Source organism: Odontesthes bonariensis, chromosome 12 (genome assembly GCF_027942865.1).
Source record: "Odontesthes bonariensis isolate fOdoBon6 chromosome 12, fOdoBon6.hap1, whole genome shotgun sequence".
Taxonomy (NCBI): domain Eukaryota; kingdom Metazoa; phylum Chordata; class Actinopteri; order Atheriniformes; family Atherinopsidae; genus Odontesthes; species Odontesthes bonariensis.
In genome coordinates this window covers 26971737-26993675 of record NC_134517.1, presented here as the reverse complement: position 1 = coordinate 26993675, position 21939 = coordinate 26971737, and the positions used below count along the sequence as shown (strand labels likewise).

At 35.6% G+C, this 21939-nt stretch overlaps 4 protein-coding genes across 4 annotated transcripts; all 4 read right to left on the bottom strand.

Annotated features, from left to right (window-relative positions):
• Positions 1-1609: 1609 nt before the first annotated feature.
• Positions 1610-2542, bottom strand: LOC142395989 (olfactory receptor 5M3-like). The gene has a single exon (XM_075478538.1). The coding sequence runs from the start codon at positions 2540-2542 to the stop codon at positions 1610-1612; it is 933 nt and encodes a 310-aa protein (XP_075334653.1).
• A 2351-nt stretch (positions 2543-4893) lies between these two features.
• LOC142395988 (olfactory receptor 5M3-like) lies at positions 4894-5826 on the bottom strand. Its single transcript, XM_075478537.1, has one exon. The coding sequence runs from the start codon at positions 5824-5826 to the stop codon at positions 4894-4896; it is 933 nt and encodes a 310-aa protein (XP_075334652.1).
• A 2666-nt stretch (positions 5827-8492) lies between these two features.
• On the bottom strand, positions 8493-9425 carry LOC142395987 (olfactory receptor 6N2-like). The gene has a single exon (XM_075478536.1). It carries the CDS (start codon positions 9423-9425, stop codon positions 8493-8495), a length of 933 nt encoding a protein of 310 aa, XP_075334651.1.
• A 10184-nt stretch (positions 9426-19609) lies between these two features.
• LOC142395986 (olfactory receptor 5F1-like) lies at positions 19610-20557 on the bottom strand. The gene has a single exon (XM_075478535.1). The coding sequence runs from the start codon at positions 20555-20557 to the stop codon at positions 19610-19612; it is 948 nt and encodes a 315-aa protein (XP_075334650.1).
• Between the last annotated feature and the right edge of the window lie 1382 nt (positions 20558-21939).

Genomic DNA, 21939 nt, shown 5'->3' with positions numbered 1-21939 from the left:
AGTTAGTGTTGTGCTGTTTCGTACCTGCTGTGTTGGATACCTGTTACTTTTATGACAGCAAATGATCGCACCTAATGATCGAGTAAAAGTATTTTTCCTGTTCGTGACGCCCTGGTCTTGTACTATGTATGTGAAGGCCTAGGTGTGCAGTTAAAGAGCACTTCCATGTTGAAATTAAACTCCTCATCTCATCGTTGGCAAAACCCACTCAAGCTCACCACAATATAAAAATGAACACAGCAAACAGTGTCGTATTTTACATAGGTATACATGCAGTTTTCCCCTCTTTCAATAACAAGACAGACATTTTGTGTAATTTATCATTCTATTTATTTTGCTGGAAGCGAAGGATCCTTATGTAAATGGTGAAAAAATAATCAATAAACAAAGTAAGCAAAGAGATATTGATGTTTTGTAAATATTGTGTCCTTAAACATATTAAACATGTTCTTAAAGGTTATATGATGACAAATATTAATCTTAGTCCTATATAGTGAGTAAAATACTTCATCACAACTTAGTTTGAAAGCTTTAAACCCTCAAACAGTTATTGATTAATAAGTCTGGCAAGGTGGACAGGCTAACAACCAGCTAAATCTCACACAATGCAAACACCTTTTGCCTCAACAAGCAAGATGAAGTTGATATACAACAAACCTTTCAAAATAATGTAACAAAGGAATATACAGTACGAGAACATTTTCATGTTCACATAATTTAAACATATGTGTTATCTTGCACCAAATTGTCAATAAAGGTAGGGAACAAAGGGGAAAAAAAGAAATTTGCTCCAAGGCCATACCTGCCTTAACGCTAGGTTATAAAATTTGTATATGTATTAAGGGGTAGGTCTCATGTAACAGTCTCTTCGTAGGACAGAAATGTCCATCCAAATTCAGGTGCCCCATGCTGCTGGAAAAAGGTCTGCCGTTTCAATACAAGTAGCCTATGGAATGAAAGCATCAGCTGGGAGAGCCACTTTCAAGTTTTTTGTCAGTATAAGTTCATTTAAAAAAAAAAGACAACAAGCTCATGTGTAGACACCGATTATCAATTAGTGTTACAAAAATATTATCCAAGTTAAACACATTGTTTGGTCAGATATTTAGAGTTTACAATTTCACTGCATGTCAAGAAATGATTGTGTTGTGTTAGTTGGTGGACAGCTGTTCATTTCTGTACATTATGTCTGTTTGCCTTTCTTTGCCCTCTAAGTTGAATCACAGCAGCTGTATTGTTTTTATATAACTGCACTAAAGCAAAAAATAACATGACATTCCTACTCGTGGAATCAGTCTCTTGACACTCAGCTATATGGAAAAAGCCATACATTTTGTGATGAGGTACAGACTTATTAACAGCCACACATACTTGGCAGTATATTAGATGTCAATAAAAAATCAGTTACCAAAGAATGCTTAATCTAAACAGCTCTCTTTCAGTTTGATAGTTTTGTGTTTTTACTACTGTGCAGCTTGAAATAATTAGGCCAACATGTCACACTATCTATTTATCAAAGACATTTTCAGCTATAATTATGAGTTTAAACGTTCTCCCAAGTTATACACTCAGATTCTTTTCCTGGTGCAGATTAGATCATGACATGAATCTAAAAAACAGAACTTTTGCAACGTATAAAACGTAAAACTCTTCTTCTTATTTGAGTCAACGTGAAACCGTAGATGAGGGGGTTGATAATTGGTGGAATGAGGATAAATTCTATTGCTATGAAGTTCTGTATATTTTGTGACAACTCCTTGGAGCCAAATCGCATGTACATCAGGTCAAAAAGCAAAGATCCAACTACAATTAGTAAAGATGATAGATGTGGTAAGCATGTCTGCAGGAATTTACGTCTATTTTCTTTGGATGCTCGGCTTGTTTTGACCAGACACACATAAGACCAGAAAATAAAAATAGCATGGCCAATATAAAAAGTATAGTTAAAAGCTGGAATAATAATGCGTGCTATGGAAGGAGAGCAAGCTAGATTAGAAACTAGCCAGTTAACACAGTAGATTTTTGGTATGTGTGACCCACATAACCTTGGTGTATATGTTGTTATTGTGCCCATGAATAATACATAAAAGGGAACAAGCCAAGCAAAAAACACATAAACAATAACCCTTTTTTTGGTCATTGCAGAGTGGTACGACAGAGGTCGACAAATAGCCACATATCTGTCATAAGACATTAGAACTAAAAGTGAAAATTCAGCACAGGCTGACGAGTGTAACACAAAGCCCTGCAAAAGACATCCAGCATAAGAGATCACATGAGTGCTTGACAGGAGATCATGGAGGAATTTTGGGTAAAAACCTGCTGTCCCATAGAGTGCATTGATACACAGATTGCAGAGAAAGATGTACATGGGTTCATGGAGGTTTTTCTCCACAATAATTGTCACAACAATGGCCACATTTACCAGCCAAATCACACAGTAACACAGTAAAGTGAGTATAAAGAGAGTTAGTCTGAACCTTGCTGTCCCACTTAACCCTGACAGAGTAAACCTGGTTATTACTGAAACATTATCCATCATAGAAAAAAAATCCTTACTCTTTTTAACACAGACACAATACGAAGTTGCATCTGCACAACCTGGTATCTGAGAAGAACTGGAAGTATCCTGTTCTGAGTCTTTCCCTCCCTCACAGGGTATGTTACCATGACTTTATAAGCCTTTGTGGCAGTAACACTCAATGATGTTGTTTGCAGGGACCTCTAAACATCCAATCAGTAGTTTGGGAGTTGCATTGACTGATTACATCATCTGTACACTCAGAGTCTATGTCATTTCAGTGTGATAGTTGAGTTTGGGACATTACTAAAGTAAGCTCTAACAGAAAAAGATAATAGACTCTTACACATTCAGACACCTGTCCAATTCATTTGATATCGTGACTTAATATTGTAATACCAGTAAACATTATTTTTGCCTGCTGGGCCTGTAGCTGTCAGTGTGCATACCACTGACTGCAATTTCATGAGTCTTGTTTATAAATCAGAAATAATTCTGATACATTTTCGGTATCAGGTCTTTTTTATTTTTAGGATTTTTATTGATGTATTTATTTAATTTTTTGGGGGGGGGGTCTCTGGAAAACTTGAACAGGAGCCATCAATACAAGGACAAGAAACATATAAAGGCTTCTTTATTGTAGCATGTTGGGGCAGTATCTGGGGGAGCCTTCCCAGCATGCAATTGTGACACCATGTTTGAGAAGCAAAAGTTTTGCTTTGGTGGTTTCTAAGTTATTTAAAAGTATTATTCTTTGTGTAGCAGTTAGTGTTGTGCTGTTTCGTACCTGCTGTGTTGGATACCTGTTACTTTTATGACAGCAAATGATCGCACCTAATGATCGAGTAAAAGTATTTTTCCTGTTCGTGACGCCCTGGTCTTGTACTATGTATGTGAAGGCCTAGGTGTGCAGTTAAAGAGCACTTCCATGTTGAAATTAAACTCCTCATCTCATCGTTGGCAAAACCCACTCAAGCTCACCACAATATAAAAATGAACACAGCAAACAGTGTCGTATTTTACATAGGTATACATGCAGTTTTCCCCTCTTTCAATAACAAGACAGACATTTTGTGTAATTTATCATTCTATTTATTTTGCTGGAAGCGAAGGATCCTTATGTAAATGGTGAAAAAATAATCAATAAACAAAGTAAGCAAAGAGATATTGATGTTTTGTAAATATTGTGTCCTTAAACATATTAAACATGTTCTTAAAGGTTATATGATGACAAATATTAATCTTAGTCCTATATAGTGAGTAAAATACTTCATCACAACTTAGTTTGAAAGCTTTAAACCCTCAAACAGTTATTGATTAATAAGTCTGGCAAGGTGGACAGGCTAACAACCAGCTAAATCTCACACAATGCAAACACCTTTTGCCTCAACAAGCAAGATGAAGTTGATATACAACAAACCTTTCAAAATAATGTAACAAAGGAATATACAGTACGAGAACATTTTCATGTTCACATAATTTAAACATATGTGTTATCTTGCACCAAATTGTCAATAAAGGTAGGGAACAAAGGGGAAAAAAAGAAATTTGCTCCAAGGCCATACCTGCCTTAACGCTAGGTTATAAAATTTGTATATGTATTAAGGGGTAGGTCTCATGTAACAGTCTCTTCGTAGGACAGAAATGTCCATCCAAATTCAGGTGCCCCATGCTGCTGGAAAAAGGTCTGCCGTTTCAATACAAGTAGCCTATGGAATGAAAGCATCAGCTGGGAGAGCCAGTTTCAAGTTTTTTGTCAGTATAAGTTCATTTAAAAAAAAAAGACAACAAGCTCATGTGTAGACACCGATTATCAATTAGTGTTACAAAAATATTATCCAAGTTAAACACATTGTTTGGTCAGATATTTAGAGTTTACAATTTCACTGCATGTCAAGAAATGATTGTGTTGTGTTAGTTGGTGGACAGCTGTTCATTTCTGTACATTATGTCTGTTTGCCTTTCTTTGCCCTCTAAGTTGAATCACAGCAGCTGTATTGTTTTTATATAACTGCACTAAAGCAAAAAATAACATGACATTCCTACTCGTGGAATCAGTCTCTTGACACTCAGCTATATGGAAAAAGCCATACATTTTGTGATGAGGTACAGACTTATTAACAGCCACACATACTTGGCAGTATATTAGATGTCAATAAAAAATCAGTTACCAAAGAATGCTTAATCTAAACAGCTCTCTTTCAGTTTGATAGTTTTGTGTTTTTACTACTGTGCAGCTTGAAATAATTAGGCCAACATGTCACACTATCTATTTATCAAAGACATTTTCAGCTATAATTATGAGTTTAAACGTTCTCCCAAGTTATACACTCAGATTCTTTTCCTGGTGCAGATTAGATCATGACATGAATCTAAAAAACAGAACTTTTGCAACGTATAAAACGTAAAACTCTTCTTCTTATTTGAGTCAACGTGAAACCGTAGATGAGGGGGTTGATAATTGGTGGAATGAGGATAAATTCTATTGCTATGAAGTTCTGTATATTTTGTGACAACTCCTTGGAGCCAAATCGCATGTACATCAGGTCAAAAAGCAAAGATCCAACTACAATTAGTAAAGATGATAGATGTGGTAAGCATGTCTGCAGGAATTTACGTCTATTTTCTTTGGATGCTCGGCTTGTTTTGACCAGACATACATAAGACCAGAAAATAAAAATAGCATGGCCAATATAAAAAGTATAGTTAAAAGCTGGAATAATAATGCGTGCTATGGAAGGAGAGCAAGCTAGATTAGAAACTAGCCAGTTAACACAGTAGATTTTTGGTATGTCTGACCCACATAACCTTGGTGTATGCGTTGTTATTGTGCTTATGAACAACAGGTGAAAGGGAACAAGCCAAGCAAAAGACACATAAACAATAACCCTTTTTTTGGTCATTGCAGAGTGGTACGACAGAGGTCGACAAATAGCCACATATCTGTCATAAGACATTAGAGCCAAAAGTGAAAAGTCAGCACAGGCTGAAGAGTGTAACACAAAGCCCTGCAAAAGACATCCAGCATAAGAGATCACATGAGTGCTTGACAGGAGATCATGGAGGAATTTTGGGTAAAAACCTGCTGTCCCATAGAGTGCATTGATACACAGATTGCAGAGAAAGATGTACATGGGTTCATGGAGGTTTTTCTCCACAATAATTGTCACAACAATGGTCACATTTACCAGCCAAATCACACAGTAACACAGTAAAGTGAGTATAAAGAGAGTTACTCTGAACCTTTCTGTCCCACTTAACCCTGACAGAGTAAACCTGGTTATTACTGAAACATTATCCATCATAGAAAAAAAATCCTTACTCTTTTTAACACAGACACAATACGAAGTTGCATCTGCACAACCTGGTATCTGAGAGGAACTGGAAGTATCCTGTTCTGAGTCTTTCCCTCCCTCACAGGGTATGTTACCATGACTTTATAAGCCTTTGTGGCAGTAATACTCAATGATGTTGTTTGCAGGGACCTCTAAACAGCCAATCAGTAGTTTGGGAGTTGCATTGACTAACTTCCTCCAATAGGCACATGATTACATAATCTGTAAAGTCAGTGTATGTAATTCCAGTGTAGCTATCAAACAAATAATAACATATATTATCAACAAAACTAACTAACACAGCCGTGTAAAAAGTGTTAGTCTGCACTATTAAACTATTACACTATTAAACTGTATTAGAATACATTAGAGCTCCAGCCTTCTTTTATTGGAGGTAACCCTTTTATGGGGACACAGGTGAATCAAATAAGAGTTACAGTTTGGTCAAAGTTTCAGACAGTCAACATGCTCAGTGGTAAGGGCTTAACTTGGCTGTTTAATTGGACCAGAATCCTTGTCCCGGTGTGCATGCACAGGAGCAACATCAAGTTATTTAAAGAAGTTTGTCTGACACTGTTGACTGTTTGAAAAATGTTCCAGACATTCTGCTGCTTCTAACTCTCTTTGTGGAAGAAAAAAATTATTAACTATTTCCAATTGATTAATGATTATCCATTATTGTTATTCTTATATATGTGCTAATACCATTATGAACTCTTGTTGTTCCTCGAAGTACAGAGAAACATCACACTGAGTAGTTACTTGTCATCATATTTACAATTCCTGAACAAACCAACCCTAACCTTTTATCATACGAAAATGAACATCATAGAAATTATTCAGAAAATAAATCATTTTCAACATATACATATTCAGCAATTTAAACATAAATGTCAATCTATGTGCCCCCAGTAGGTGTTTGGAAGTTTGGAAAAGAAAAACACGAAGCAAATTGGATTTGTTGGAATCACTTTACCAGAAAAGGCAAAACTGACTTTCTGTTGCTCTGAAAATACAACAGTCTAAAACTTCAGTCAGATAGACAAGCAAAAATGGATTGGGCTCCAATATTCCTCCAATATATTATTGTCCATATTGGAGCTTGCCCCCAGTTAACATCTCATATGCAACATCAACATATAAATTGTATTCATGTCAGTAAAACAAATCTACAGAAACAGAAAATTTCTGGATTCTTGGATTCTGCTACGTAGCCATAAAAGTTTAAGTGGCTTTTGAGAAGTCAGTCTGCAACATACATTCCTATGCACATAAACTAAACCATTTAACTAACGGTGTCTATATTTAGATATTTCTTCTCAAAATGACAATTCCTCTTTGCCAGCCAGAGCCAGGGACCTTTGACCAGCAAGCTTTGTCCACAGTCTTCAACTGAGAGGGACACTACTAACTAGGAAGGTGCACATTACTGCCACTTACTGTTCTGGAGTTGTAAGCAGAATTGATTTGCAATCTTAACCCATTACTATTAGGTTGTTTTAACATAAATTATTCTAGTCAATTTTAAATTGTTTTAAAAAAATTTAAAACTGTTCAACCACAAAACATAATTTTAGATACATGTTAAACTTAGGATAGGGTAACGGACACCCGGTTTGCTTTTTTTGAGAGTAGTAGGTGTTCTTCAGAAAACGCTTTAGAACATTGTATTGTTATCGGATTGTTTCTCATTCACTGAAAAAAGTGACTTTTTGATGAAGTAAACTCTATTAGAGTAACTGTCATAATTTCTACCTTGTACTTTTAAGATTCAGTAAGAACTAGAGCTTCTTAAGTAAAATTAAACATTTTATTAACGTAATACATGAATTATGGGGGAAGAGTAAGTTTTACTTAGGTTTCCTCATACAATTTAAATGTTTAATAGTTGTATGTACATAAACCTAGAAATACTACATAAACTTTACTCTGAAAGTGTATCGTTAAAATCTACGAAGTTACTTCATAACAGCAAATACTACAGATATATAACATTTACTTAAAATTTTGAGTAAAATGATGTTCCTGCCTATGAAAAACAAGTAGACTTTACTTAATTTGTTTACTTACAAAGGTTTTTTAAGTAAATCTTATGAGTTGTTTTTTTTCAGTGTTCATTTCTCTTTTCTTCTTTTTTTCCAGTGATGGCACAAACAAGCCACTGTAAAGTGTTACGTATGTTTTAGTATGAGATTTGGAATTTATTATATATTTTTCTGAAAATCAAGTCTCAGGCCACACTATTCCCAAAGCCAGTTTATCTTTAACACCTTATATGTTGTGATGGCTTTGTTTGGTCTGACTTTCTTTAAGGCTCATTTTGAGATACTTCTCTTAGAATTCTTTATTTTAAAGATTTCAATATAATTAAGAACAACCCATCTTATTCCTATACAAATCTAAATATAACTATTTAGAAAAAAGAGATAGTAACCGTAGTGAAAAATAACATTAATCATAGTTTAAGGAAGTGTTTCAAGTGGGAGATAACAGCATTGGTGTTGCTGGGAAACTTCAACCATTGTGCCATATTATTGGTTTGCACAGAAATCACTTTAAAGGTGGTAAAGAGTAGTTGCCTAAAGTAATATTTCAGTATATACAGACTCATACAGATATGTTGCTGTTGTCCTAAATTAACGTGTTTTAAAATATAATAACAAGCCAAATATATGTCTTCTAATCTCTGGTAACTTAAGGCCATAGACAAGAGGATTCAGAACTGGAGGAATGACAACAAACTCCAAAGATAATATTATAGCCAAAATTGGGTTTGTCTCTTCCAGATTAGTCCGATTCAAAGCAATATCGCAAAACCCTGTGATGGAATAAATCACAAAGGAAACTATATGTGGCAGGCAGCTCTGTAACACCTTACTCCTGAACTTTGCAGAATTTTTCCAGCAAACGAGTAGAATTCGTAAATAGGTAAAGAGGACATGAAAAAAGGGTAGGAAAACTGTAACTATGGTTAATAGCATTCCTAAAATATTGTTAAGCGCAGTGTTAATACAGGATAATTGATATACATTCCAGTTTGTACAAAACACCCTTTGTATCTCATTACCACATAAAGGGAGCTTGGCAGACAGGGAGACTAATGCTGTAATGGACACAGCTGGAAAAATCCAAGCCGATGTTGACAACAAAATCACAGTTTTCAAAGTCATCTTTCTGTGATAGTGTAGAGGATGGCAAACAGCAATGTATCTATCGTGAGCCATAATGCTGAGAATGGTCAGTTCATTGGAAGCATATGAGTAAATAACGTAAATCTGAGTTAAGCAAGCAGGATGTGAGATCAAATGAGTGTCAGACAGTAAGTCCATGAGAAATCTGGGGAAGAAACCTGTGGAGCCATACAGAGAGTTTACAGATAACAAAGCAATGAAAATATACATAGGAGTATGCAGTATTTTGTATTGTGATATAACCAATATCATGAGAAGATTAGCGGAGACAATAAAGCTGTACAGCAGTATGCAAAAAGCAAAGGCTACAAAGCGGTAGTGTCCCAGGTTCACAAACATAGTCAAGTTAAAGTAAAAAGGGGGAGTGCTGTTTTCCATTCCACGTAGCACGATTAATAACTCAAATGTGTTATCTGTTGTTCGACAAACCCTTATTCCTTTCTTGAGAGATCTGCGGTCTGGTCTGATAAAAACCTGTGAAAATCAACATGTAAACAGATTTGTAACAAAATTCCAACCAACTTCACATATTTCCACTGAAAGATGTCAGATATCAGTATTTTTAAATCCGTATTTTTACTATAGCCTCCTTAATAAACAGGTTTCAATCCATCTGTTCTACTTTCAGTTCAAACTCGTGGACAGACCGTTAGACACGAGTGAAGGTAAAGGAGAGAATAAAGAGCCTTTAAGGATGTCTGGCTTGATACGTCATCGTACCTTTCTCTGCTCTGGAGAATTATGACACCAACGCTCATTTTAATAGGATAATACAAAATTCCCATGACAAGGTTTACACACGTCCTTACATAATAACAGTGAAAACACTAGTTTTACATTATTAGGTCTGTGTAATTTTTTCAATTAAAAACAAGAAGAAAGAGAATACATTAACACACAGTGGCATGCGATAGTTTCAGTGCTTTCAAACCGTCTTGAAAGTTTGCTTCCTGCTTGGAGCAGCGTGCCTTTTATTTGAGTACTTTCTGTGTAAACCTGTGTAACATCTTAGCTCTGATGTCTTTGGGGCCTGGTACACCAAGCTGATAATCTACCATTAACAATGTCTAGAGCGTCTGTGAATGTCTGTCTCTCCTGTCTTTTCTGTGTCGTACTCACCATTGACTCTGCTGGACATGTTGAAAGCATTTAGAGTCAGTCAGTGGAGAGGTCATTCTGATTAGCTGTTACGACAGCGAATGAACTCTGTTGTTCATTAGTATGATGTTAGCTGTATCATTTTTCAAATAATGCCTGAATGCTTAAAAAAGCATGTGTGAACTATTCCATATCATGTGTTAGTTTGAACTGAAATGCAGGTTGACTCTCAATGTTTTAAAAACTTAAATATTTACAACTAAGTTGGAAAACTGAACTATTTATTACCTGACTTTAGACAAATATAAGTTTTTTATTCCACTGAATAATATATAAGCTCCTGCACCATTGTACACTGCAAAGTTATGTCCTCTAGTGCAGGCATACATTGTCCATTTGAATTGCGGTGTGTTTAAGTGCAATTTGTTTTTCTGTTGCCACAGGTTTTTAATGTTTGCCTTTATGTATTAGAGCCCTTTGTTAAGAATAGAGTTTGGCTTAAACCCTTGCCAACTATTTTAAATTAAGTTTCATATCAAAAGGAAATTTGCAGTTTTATGGTCTAAGATGCTTTGGATGTCAGGTCTCTATTTTTGTGGCTCTAAACTAGGCCTGGAGGAACCTGTTCAGGAGGAAGAAGAAAAAACATGTCAAGCACAGTGGGTAAACTTTTGCTGACTCGGCCCAGTGAGGGAAGGAGAGGGGCATTTCAGTGGATTAGCTATGGTTTACCAAAGTGTTTTACATGTCCATAGCATGTACAACCCCTTTTTTCTTGTTCCTACTTATTTAGGTTGTTTAGTACTTTGCTTTTCTACCAAGACAAACTCTCTCAGTGGCAAAAAATACCAAATGGAATCTGCCATTATGGGATGGTAGAATAACAAATTATTATCTTTTCAAAAGCTCTGTATCAACAGAGATCTTTATGGTTTTGTCACACACTAAAGAGAAGAACTTAAGGCAAGGCAAGGCAAGTTTATTTGTAGAGCACAATTCGTATACACGGCAATTCAAAGTGCTTAACAGCTACATAAAATCACAAGAAGGCAAATAAAATTATTCCAAAAAACCTAAAAACTAATCATTAATTAATTAAATTAAAAGCAAAGCGTGCAGATAAAACACTTTCAGTTGTCATATGCACAGCTAAATAGAACTGTTTTCAGGCTGGATTTAAATATTGTCAGACTGAACTCTTTTTTTTAAAAATGTAATTGAAACGCTGACAATTAAAGAGCCTTGGATAGAACAACATGTCCCAATGTAAAGATGATGCCAAAGAGTTGAGGGATAAATAATAAGGTACCTGAAGCAGGTACATCGCCTCATGGTGAGCCAAGGATGTTCTGGCGAACCATTCGATAACTCAGAAAAGGAAAGCAGGGCCCAGGTTGTGCTTGGCCTAGGAGGTGAAGTACTGCTGACCTGAACTGAGTATATTGTCAGTCACACTGAAAGCACAACTCAGCTTCCCTGATACACTTCCTATGTTAACACAGTGTTACCTGGATATCACTCTAGTTAGTTTATTCTACATGTTCTCATGGCAGCGCATGTAGATAGCATGCTACTTCATAATAATGATAATAATAACAAGGCTTGGCATTGTTGTACCATGTTATTTCTTGAGACTAGACTGACACAACTAAGACAATAGAAGTTGACTTGAGTTATTGATAATAATAAAAAATAGTCCAAGCAGATAAAAACAATCTGTACCAATTAGTATCTTATTATCTCACAGAATATTTGTCTAAGATAATTCAGTGTTTTGAATATAGAGAGGGGCAAGTTTGTTTAAAGCCCAAAAGCACGACCAAACAGGGACACCGGATATACTTTTAATGGTATTACAGTTCAGCAGAATGAGAATCCACTCACGGGTGAAGATGCAGGACAAGTTATTGTCCATTATTTTTATGTATGTGTGGTCACCATTACATATATAATGCATTATGTTCTGACTATATTAGCATTCTAAAGTTGTAGTTTCTGGTGGTGTTGTATGACATCTATTTCTGTATGGTGTTGTAATACATGTGACTTTGTTGTAGTTATCAATGAACTCATTAAGAGTAGTAAGAAAAAGATTAATTATAAAGCTAAAAAAGAAAAAAAAGTTGTTTAATCTACTAACTCTGGTTTTACTTTGGGAAATAAGACTTAGAGGTCACTGGTGAAAGAACTTGTTTATGTGGTTAGTGCTCAGACTGGCTTTCCAGAGGGGTGCTGCTCAATTAATTGTTCTCAGAGGACAATTAACTTCTGGACCTGTTGAGCACCTCCACCATAGTTACTGAATGCAACAGCTGAGAAACAAGAACAACAGCAGACTCTCTAAGGTATTCATTATAAAGTTAACTTGCAACTTTTGGTGTTGCAATTTAAAGAAAGTGCAACACAATTTTCTGATTAATTCTTATTCTTGATATTTTCTTAATAACTCTCAGTCTACTTATGCAAAGTGTGAAAGTGTTATGTTTTTCAGGCCATCCCACGAGGCCAGCACACACTGACCGCTGGATCATAATTAGCTGGCTGTAGACAGAACTGCCCCCGGAGGCCTGCTGTTTTCCACTGAGGTCAATTCAGGGATGTCACAGTAAACATCTCCAAGTTGGTCTGGAGAGTTGAAGTTATATCCCCTTTATTTCATCATAGGGACTCTAAATACCCGCACAATAATACCTGTGAGGTATCACCTATAGAGAAAGACAAACAAATCAAGCATCTTTCACCATCTTAAGATTGTATTTACTGTAACTTGTCATTTCACAGAATGACCTAAAAAACTAAATGTATGTCTTATAAGAGAACCACGCAAACAGCAACAAATTTAACCTTCTGGTGTGATCACGAGTCAAATAGGCCATCTGAGAAATAATTAGATTTAATTCCGCACTTTCCCACATTGGTTCTGTGTAAGACATGAACCTTTTCAGTACTTTGTACAGATTTTTCAGCTATTTCAATGTCATGCATCCACCCATTTACAATAGCAACTTAATCCATTCAGGGTCACCAGGGGGGCAGGAGACTATCACAGTTGTCATTGGGTACATCCTGGACAGCTCACCAGTCCATCACCGTGACAAACAACCATGCACACTCTCACTCATTCCTTGGGTAACACTAACAAAGACTTTAAAGGGGAACTGCGGTATTTTCCACATTAAGCCTCTTTTCTGAGTCGTCTTCAATGTTTTAGAACCCCCCTCACCGCTTTTTGATGTTTACTCCTGTCTCCGGTATTTGCCTAATTTTGATTCTTCTCAACCTGCTTCAGAATGGCAAGTCATGCGCATGTCCAAAAAGGTCCGTAAAAGCACAATAAACGTCCGTTTTCAAAATAATCAACTCACCGTTGTGGTTACTGGTGTGCACTGGTAATCCATATCAAATTTCGTTGCGAAAAGTTGCTTCTGTCGTGTTTTATTTGACATTGTGTACTGGATGTTCGTTGATATTACTCCGCCACCGCTAAGAAAATAGTGCGAGCATGAACGAGCTGCCACCACCACCACTATATTTCACAGATGTGACAAGTTGGCAGGAAAGCCCTGATTTCATTTTCCCAATTATAATGCTTACTGTTTGAAGCAAAAAGTTCTGTTTTTGTCTCATCCATCCATTAGACATTGTTCCAACAGCCTTCGTTTTACCATGTGACCCCTGCTAGCACACTGTTGTTGCTCACTGCTGACTTGATGGGGGAACTCGTGAACATTAGTTAATATGTGAGATGCAAGTATATGCTTAGAAGTTGCCCTGGGTTCATTTTTTACCTCACACACTATTTCTCATCATGATTCTAAGGTGAACTTTCTTGGTGTACAATTCATGTAGAGGGTAACAATGGTCTTAGATTTGCCCCATTTGTTGGAAGATCAGACTTTGATAGATCCATGTTATTTGGAAAATAAAAAGGGGGAACCTCTCACAACTGATAGTTACTCCCTTGATTGAAAACATTTGACTTTAACATCATCCTTAAATTTACTTCTCAACCATATGAAAGTTTGATCAGACTTCATAAATGCAGAAAAATGGACAATTCTACTGTTGTTGCAGTCACCACTCCATATATTTTGTTAATTGAAGTGCAATGACGATCATAAACTGTGAGTGACAGCTATAATCTTAATGAAGATTTGTGTTAAAGCCGGGTTTTCTTTGCATTCAACTTTGTGGTGCATTTGGGAGATTTGTTTGTGGTAGTGTTGCATTATTGTGTAATATTTTGTCGACCCTGCTATGTCTTTATTTAGGATCGTTACCTGTCAATCATATTATTTATCAGAGGTTACATCCCTTTACAGTCTGATCCTTTTTTATATATAAATATATATATATATGTATATATATATATATATATATATATATATATATATATATATATATATATATATATATATATACATAACTAGAACAGAAACACGAGGTGATATACAAAAATAAAACCACAAAGGGAAAGAAAAAATAAAAACATAAATAAGATAAATAAATAATAAAACAAATAAAAAAGAGAGAAAAAAACTAACACATACAAGCAAGATGTTAATAAGCTTTTTCCTGCTAAACATAGGCTGGGCATCTCGGAAGAATGTACACTTTCCATCTATTCCAAATTTCCTCAAGTTTACAGTCCTGGAGCCTCACAGAGAAAGTAATTCTCTCCATTTAATAGATTTCATTTATAATATCATACCATTCCCTAATAGTTGGGGTATCTGGTTTAAGCCATTTCCTTGTGATTGCTTTTCTAGCAGCTGCACTCAGCATTCCAAACAGTTTCTTTGTTGTTATGTTTGTGTTTGTTGAAATTTGGAGTCCAAAAAAAAGGTCGTACCAGTTAAAAATGATTTTTGTCCCGAATATGATTTCTATTTCGGAGTGAATCTTACGCCAGAAAGTGTGTACCTTTGGACAGTCCCAAAACACATGAAAGTGATTAGCATCCTGAGAACCACAATTCCTCCAGCAGCTGGGGGAACCTGAATAGTGAAATGATTGAGCCGGAGTGATAAAATATCTACTAAGAGTCTTCCAGCCAAATGTTCTCCAGAAAGGTGAGCTTGAGATCCTCCATTGGAATTCACAATATTTAGTCCAGGCTTCCCCTGGGATGCACATGTTACTCTCCTTTTCCCATTTTTGTTTAATATATGTGCCATCTACTGTTTTGATATCCTGGAGTCCCTTATAAAGTCTAGATATCACTTTATTCCCCGAGTTGTTTTTATATGCACTAATAAAGATCTTCAGTAGGTCATTATCAAAAGCATCTCTATTCTTTGTCATGGAAATGTTTATGTAATGGCATATCTGCAAAAATCTAAAAAAAACACTATTTTTTAATCCATGCATTCCCTTGAGTGTCAGAAAATTATTAACTTCTCCCTGATCAAAGAAAGTACAGTATGATGAAAGGTCCCGCTGTGCCCATCCCTTAAAGCTTACGTCCAATTTGTTTGGGGTAAAGTCAATATCGTGAGAGCACCATCTAAGAATCTTTATCTCCTCCAATAGGCCATATTTAGTTATGACATTTAACCAAACCTTCAGAGATAAATTGATCGTATTATTTCCCATTTCCACTAAGTTTTTAATTAGTCTCTTATCTCCTATCCTTGCCTGAATAGGAACTGCCCCGGACACATTTTCTTAAATTTCCTTCCATCTGGCTTGGTAGTCAGTTGCACCAACAATAAAGGATCCTCAACTGGGCTGCTTTATAATAGTCCTAAAGGCAAGGGAGTGCCAGTCCACCCCTCTTCTTCGTCAGTTGAAGAGTTTGGAATTTTATCCTAGGTTTTCTTCCATGCCAAATGTACCGTGATATTAATTTGTCCCATTCATTAAATTGATTGTCAGTTATTTCAATTGGAAGGGTCTGAAACAAATACAAAATTCTTGGCAGAGTATTCATCTTAACCGACTCAATTCTTGACTCAAAGCTTAACATTGGTATCAAATTCCATCTTGTTATGTCCTCCTTTAATTTTTTACTTAACTGGTTAAAGTTTAGGTCATATAGTTTTGTTAGATCTTTTGGTATGTTTACTCCTAGGTATCTCATATATTCTTGGTCCCACTTTAGTTTGATATTAGATGTTATGGTCTGGCTAGGCTTGTATTGAAAATTCAGAACTTGGGTCTTTGTAATATTTAAACTGTAACTCGAAACAGAACTAAAAACATCCAAGAAAGACCATAATTTCAAAATTGAACTCTCCGGATTCGTCAAGTAAATTAAAACGTCGTCCGCAAATAATGAGATTTTATGTTCCTGGTTGAACATTTTTATACCCACGATCTTATTGTCCTGAACAATCCCCTGTCTCAATGCCTCAATAAACATTGCAAACAGTAGTGGACTAATTGGGCTGCCCTGTCTGGTCCCTCTCTCCAGGTCAAAAGAGTTTGATATGGCGCCGTTAATCTTTATCCTTGCCCTCGGGTTGGTATACAATGCTTGAATAGTTTTAATAAAAGTCTGGTGAAAACCAAATATTCTGTAGTACTCCATATAAAAACTTCCAACTCACTCGATCAAATGCCTTTTCTGCGTCGAGACTCAATAGTACTGCCTGAATTTTATTTTTAACTATATAATCAATCACATGCAATGTTCGGCGAATATTATCCTGTGTCTGCCTTTGTTGAATGAAACCCGTCTGATCTAGACTTATAATCTGGGGAAGGATATTTTCAATTCTCTTTGCCAAAATATGGGTAAAGATCTTATAATCTTGGTTCAATACACTTATCGGCCGATAACTCCCACACTCCAATTTATCTTTAGCCTCTTTTGGAATCAGAGAGATCACTGCCTCTTTCCACGAGGGGGGAGTTATGCCTGTTTTTATCACATAGTTGTATGTGGCCTTCATCATAGGAATAAAATGGTCTTTCATTTCCTTGTACCACTCTGATGGGAAACCATCTGGCCCCGGGGCCTTATTAGGTTTTAAATGCAAAATTGCCTTTTTAATTTCTTCATTTGTAATTTCACTGATAAGAAGTTTATTTTGTTCATCCCTCACGTTGGGTAGTTTAATGAGATCAAAAAAGGCTTCCATCTTTAACTCATCTATTTCAGGTTGTGTACCGGTATATACATTTTTATAAAACGTTTCAAATGATTGTTGGATATCTTTTGCTTTGTACTGTATGGAGTTTCTTAGAGGATCTCTTATTTGGAATATTTTGTTCTCAGCCTGCTGTTTTCTTAATTTGTAGGCGAGTTGTTTAGTAGATTTCCCCCCTGCCTCATAGTATCTTTGTTTTAGGAAAATCATCTTCTTTTTAATATCATTTGATAGGATTTCATTTAACTAATTTTTCTTCCTGTCTATATCTTTTTTTATTTCTTTATTTAATGTCTCTTTATGTATGTTCTCTAATTTTTTTAAATCGATTTGTAAGCTTTCCAAAAAATTTTCCAGTTCCTTTTTATATTAGCACAGTATCCTATGATTTTACCCCTAATTACAGCTTTAGAAGCATCCCAAAGAATCAAAGGAGATACTTCCCCATTATTATTTTCCTCAATATAATCTTTAAGATCTATTTGTATTTGCTCCCTAATTTGACTTAAAATTCCCGTATTTAGCCTCCAAATAGTGTTTTTCTTTTCAGTATCTAATCTTAGATCCATAGAAATTGGTGCGTGATTTGACAACTCCATGCTCCCTATACTGCAATTTATCACCCTATCTAAATCTCTTTGGAACATAAAAAAATAGTCTATTCTGGAATATACAGAATGCGGGTGGGAAAAAAACGTATAATCCCTCTTTGTCGGGTTCAGATCTCTCCATATATCCGAGAGTCCGAGCTCCCCCATGACCCTGCTATGTCAAGGAGGCAGAAGTGCACTGGTAGTCAAAGGTTTATGATCACTGCATGTGATTCTAGCAGAATTTGGACCGGAGTTTTCCAATTTTGTGATATGAATGTGCCCATGTAGAGTTCGAAGGAAATTTGTTCCTACATAAACATGATTATTTAAACCGGTTATTTGTCTTTTTTCCGTTCATTCTATTTCAAACAGTATAACACTGGGGTTTATAGCAAAGTGGAGAAAACAGTTTTTATTTCAGAATATTTCAAATTACAGACAGTACAGAAGTATTTTGGCAGAACAATGTGTGGAAGTGACTTAAATTAAACTAGAGTGCTCGAATTCGTGTGGATGGACTGACATCTAGTCCAATGTTTAGTCTGATTTTTTTTTTTTTTTTTTAGTCAATCATGCAGCTTGATAACACAAAGTAAGAAACTGTATCATGCACTGGTAACACAGATAACTGATTTAATCAGTTCAGTTAATCATTGCCAGCTTTAATTCATTGTATGCTGTGTATGTATATATATATATATATCAAGTCAAATCAAATCAAATTCCTTTATATAGCACATTTCATGTACAAACAATTCAAAGTGCTTTACATAAAATAAAATATAAAAAAAATATATCTGTCTATGTCGATCTCTTACATACGTACTATGCTATATGTATATATATATACATATATATATATATATATATATATATATATATATATATATACATATATATATATATATATATATATATATATATATACATATAGCATAGTACAGTAGACAGTAGTTTCACCCGTTGGTTTGTGGACAGCAGTTTTGAGACCTCTTATTTATCATTTTGTGTTTAATTATCTTTTAAATAGTAAGAGAGCTGACTGCATCTGACTGAAAATCTCCAGACAATATACTCCGTAAATCTAATCTGAGATAAGAATCATGTGAAAATTATTTATTAATTTTTTTTCATTGGTGATCTAAAAGTGTTGCCCCCTCCTGAATGCAAGATTATAGCACTGAATTTACTGCAGGTTTTAGAAGTCCAATATTTTTTATCGTCTATGCATGCTCGTTATGGTTGAAATATGGAAAGGTGCGAGTACTTGATCCTCTTCAAAAAGACCTCTCAACCACATTAAATATATTTTGTTACTGATCTAACTTGGGGGAACCCACTACATCTTTATCTCAGCCTTATTCAGCTATAGTCTATAATGAAGCTTAACATTTTTTCTTGGACTTCAAACCCCTTAAATAATAATTATTTGTTAAGAAATGATAAAAGAAAAAAAACACATGATTTGTGGAACACATTGCTTCTTTATTAACTGCAAAAATTAGGGAACCAATGTAAAAATATGCAGCAAAATTTAAAACATGTCATGATAAAATTGACATTTTTGGAGTTTTTCTATGGGATGACCCGTAATCGATATACATACTTACTCAGTTTAAATTGCTAAATATGCATTCAGATTAGATCAATTCTAATTCATTCTGTCTGTCTTCATATTCCACTTGTGTCCACTTGTAACACTTTATTGTTACATGCCACCACAACCGCTTACATGTAGTATGTTCAGAATAAAGCCATATATTAGAGTATTCACATTTCAAACATTGCTTTTTAATTTCAGTCTTTGATATGCCGTCACAATTAAATGGACCATTCTGTTTCGAATTTTAGTCAAGATCACTCCGTAAATGATGGGGTTTAGAACAGGTGGAACAAGGAGAAATTGCACACTCATAAAGTTCTTTAAATTCTCTGGAACAGATGTCGATCCGTACCTTGAGTACATGTGATCAAAAAGCAAAGTAGTGGTGACATTAAGCAAACAAAATAAATGTGGCAAACATGTCTGTATAAACTTTCTCCTGCCCTCTTTGGATTTCAAAGCTGACTTTACAAGCTGCACATATGAAAAAGCAATGCAGAGAGCAACAGCAAAATAAAAAGAGATAAGAACCAGTCCAACTATGTCATTCGATTTTGTTGAACCACAAGCAAGTTTAACAATTGACCAGTTTTCACAGTAAAGTTTGTGTATGTGGGAGCCACATAATTTAAGGGATGATGTCAGGCCGATAACAGTAGCTTCACAGCACAGAGGAACAATCCAGGCCAAACAAACTAACACAGCAGTCTTTTGCAAAGACATTACAGAGTGATACTCCAGTGGTCTGCAGATTGCCACATACCTGTCATAGGCCATCAGTGCTAAAACAGAATAGTCGAGCATTGCATAGGAATATATGACATAGATTTGCAAAAGACATCCTTTATATGATATTACATGTCTGTCAGACAGGATATCAGAGATAAATCTAGGATAAAAGGCTGAAGTCCCATAAAGCCCATTGATGCACAGGTTACACAGAATAATGCACATAGGGTCATGTAAGTTTTTATGTAGTATTATGGTTAAAATAAGAGACACATTAACTATCAAGATTAGACAATAACATAGTAAAGTGAAAAAGCTAATAATAACTCTATAATTGGCTATTGACCTGAAGCCAGACAGTGAAAAGTGAACTATACCTGGTGTATTATTCATTTGGCTGCCTAGTCATCGAACAGCAAAAACACAAGCACTAACATATATGTTGGCCAATATATCAAATGTGCACTTTCTTTAGGGAGTCAAACATTTAATGATGGATCTAAGAGGAACCTCCCTCTTACCTCTGGCGGTGGACCATTGGCCTGCAGTTTAAAGGTTAAAAAAAAGAGAGAAACAAACAAACAAATAGAGGAAAAATAAATTGACGAGCAAAGGAACAGAACAAACGAAGAAACAAAATACGTACTAACAGACAAAGAAAAAAGAATCATAGAAACTGAAACAGAAAAGCAGGTCACAAAAAATGTATTTTCAAAACTTTTGTTAATTCAAAATAAAAGTTTTGACTCGTTGTTTTTGGACAAAGAGGAAAATGACCATATTACGGCATGTACAGATTCTTATACACCAAATCAACATGACAAACTAGTTGCTTAGACCCCTGCTGCATCTTCACATGTCGTCTGGGCAAACAAAAAAAGGATGCTGCCCGATATGTATATATATTATATTATATATATATATAATATATCTATAATTTCTAACTTTCTTTCTCGCTTTTTTCCCAAACTTGTATAATGGCAACAATGCTTGATGTTGTTTCTCAGCTACCAGAGGTCCATTTCACGTAGCAGGTTTAGTGAAAACTCTGAGTTGGTAAACCCTGAAATGAGGGAAACCCTGAGTTTTCCGTTTCACAAAGGGAGGTAACTCAACCCAGAGAAAGAGGGGTAACTCTAGCCTGTTTCACAAAGAGAGGTAACTTAACCTCACGGTCAGTTACCGGAGTAACAGACTCTCTGAACCTAACCTGGTCGGGACCAGGTTTTATTCAAGAAACCTTGAGTTTCTCTCTGTCTCCGCCCTCTTTCAGCCACACACGCCATTTGATTTCCTCATTCATTCAGTCAGCAGAGCGAGTTCTTCTACTTCTAGAAGTCCATTAGGCACTGTAGGAGGCGACTTTTTTTCACGAACATGTCCTTTTGACAACGATCCCGTGGATGAAGGTGCAGCATTATTGCGCAGAGAAATAAATATTCGTCGGAGATGGTTATCAGACCACGCATAGATTTTTGCATTTACAGACAATTATCTTTTTGAGCGGCACCATCAGAATGTGTTGGGACAAAAGAAAAAAAAGACATAAAAGATAAATAAATATTTGTATATATAGGCTTAAAAAAGACATATATAGGCCTATTATATTTTATAAAGGCACTCATGTCTTGGGGGTGGACTCCCTCAGCCACTGCCCTCCCGTTAGAGGTGGTGGCCACCACCCGTTTTACGGGCATCTGCCTTCTTTCTGTTGGCTCAGTAGAAATCTGTGTTAGTTTAAATAGGCTTAATTATTTAACAGAACATGATATAGA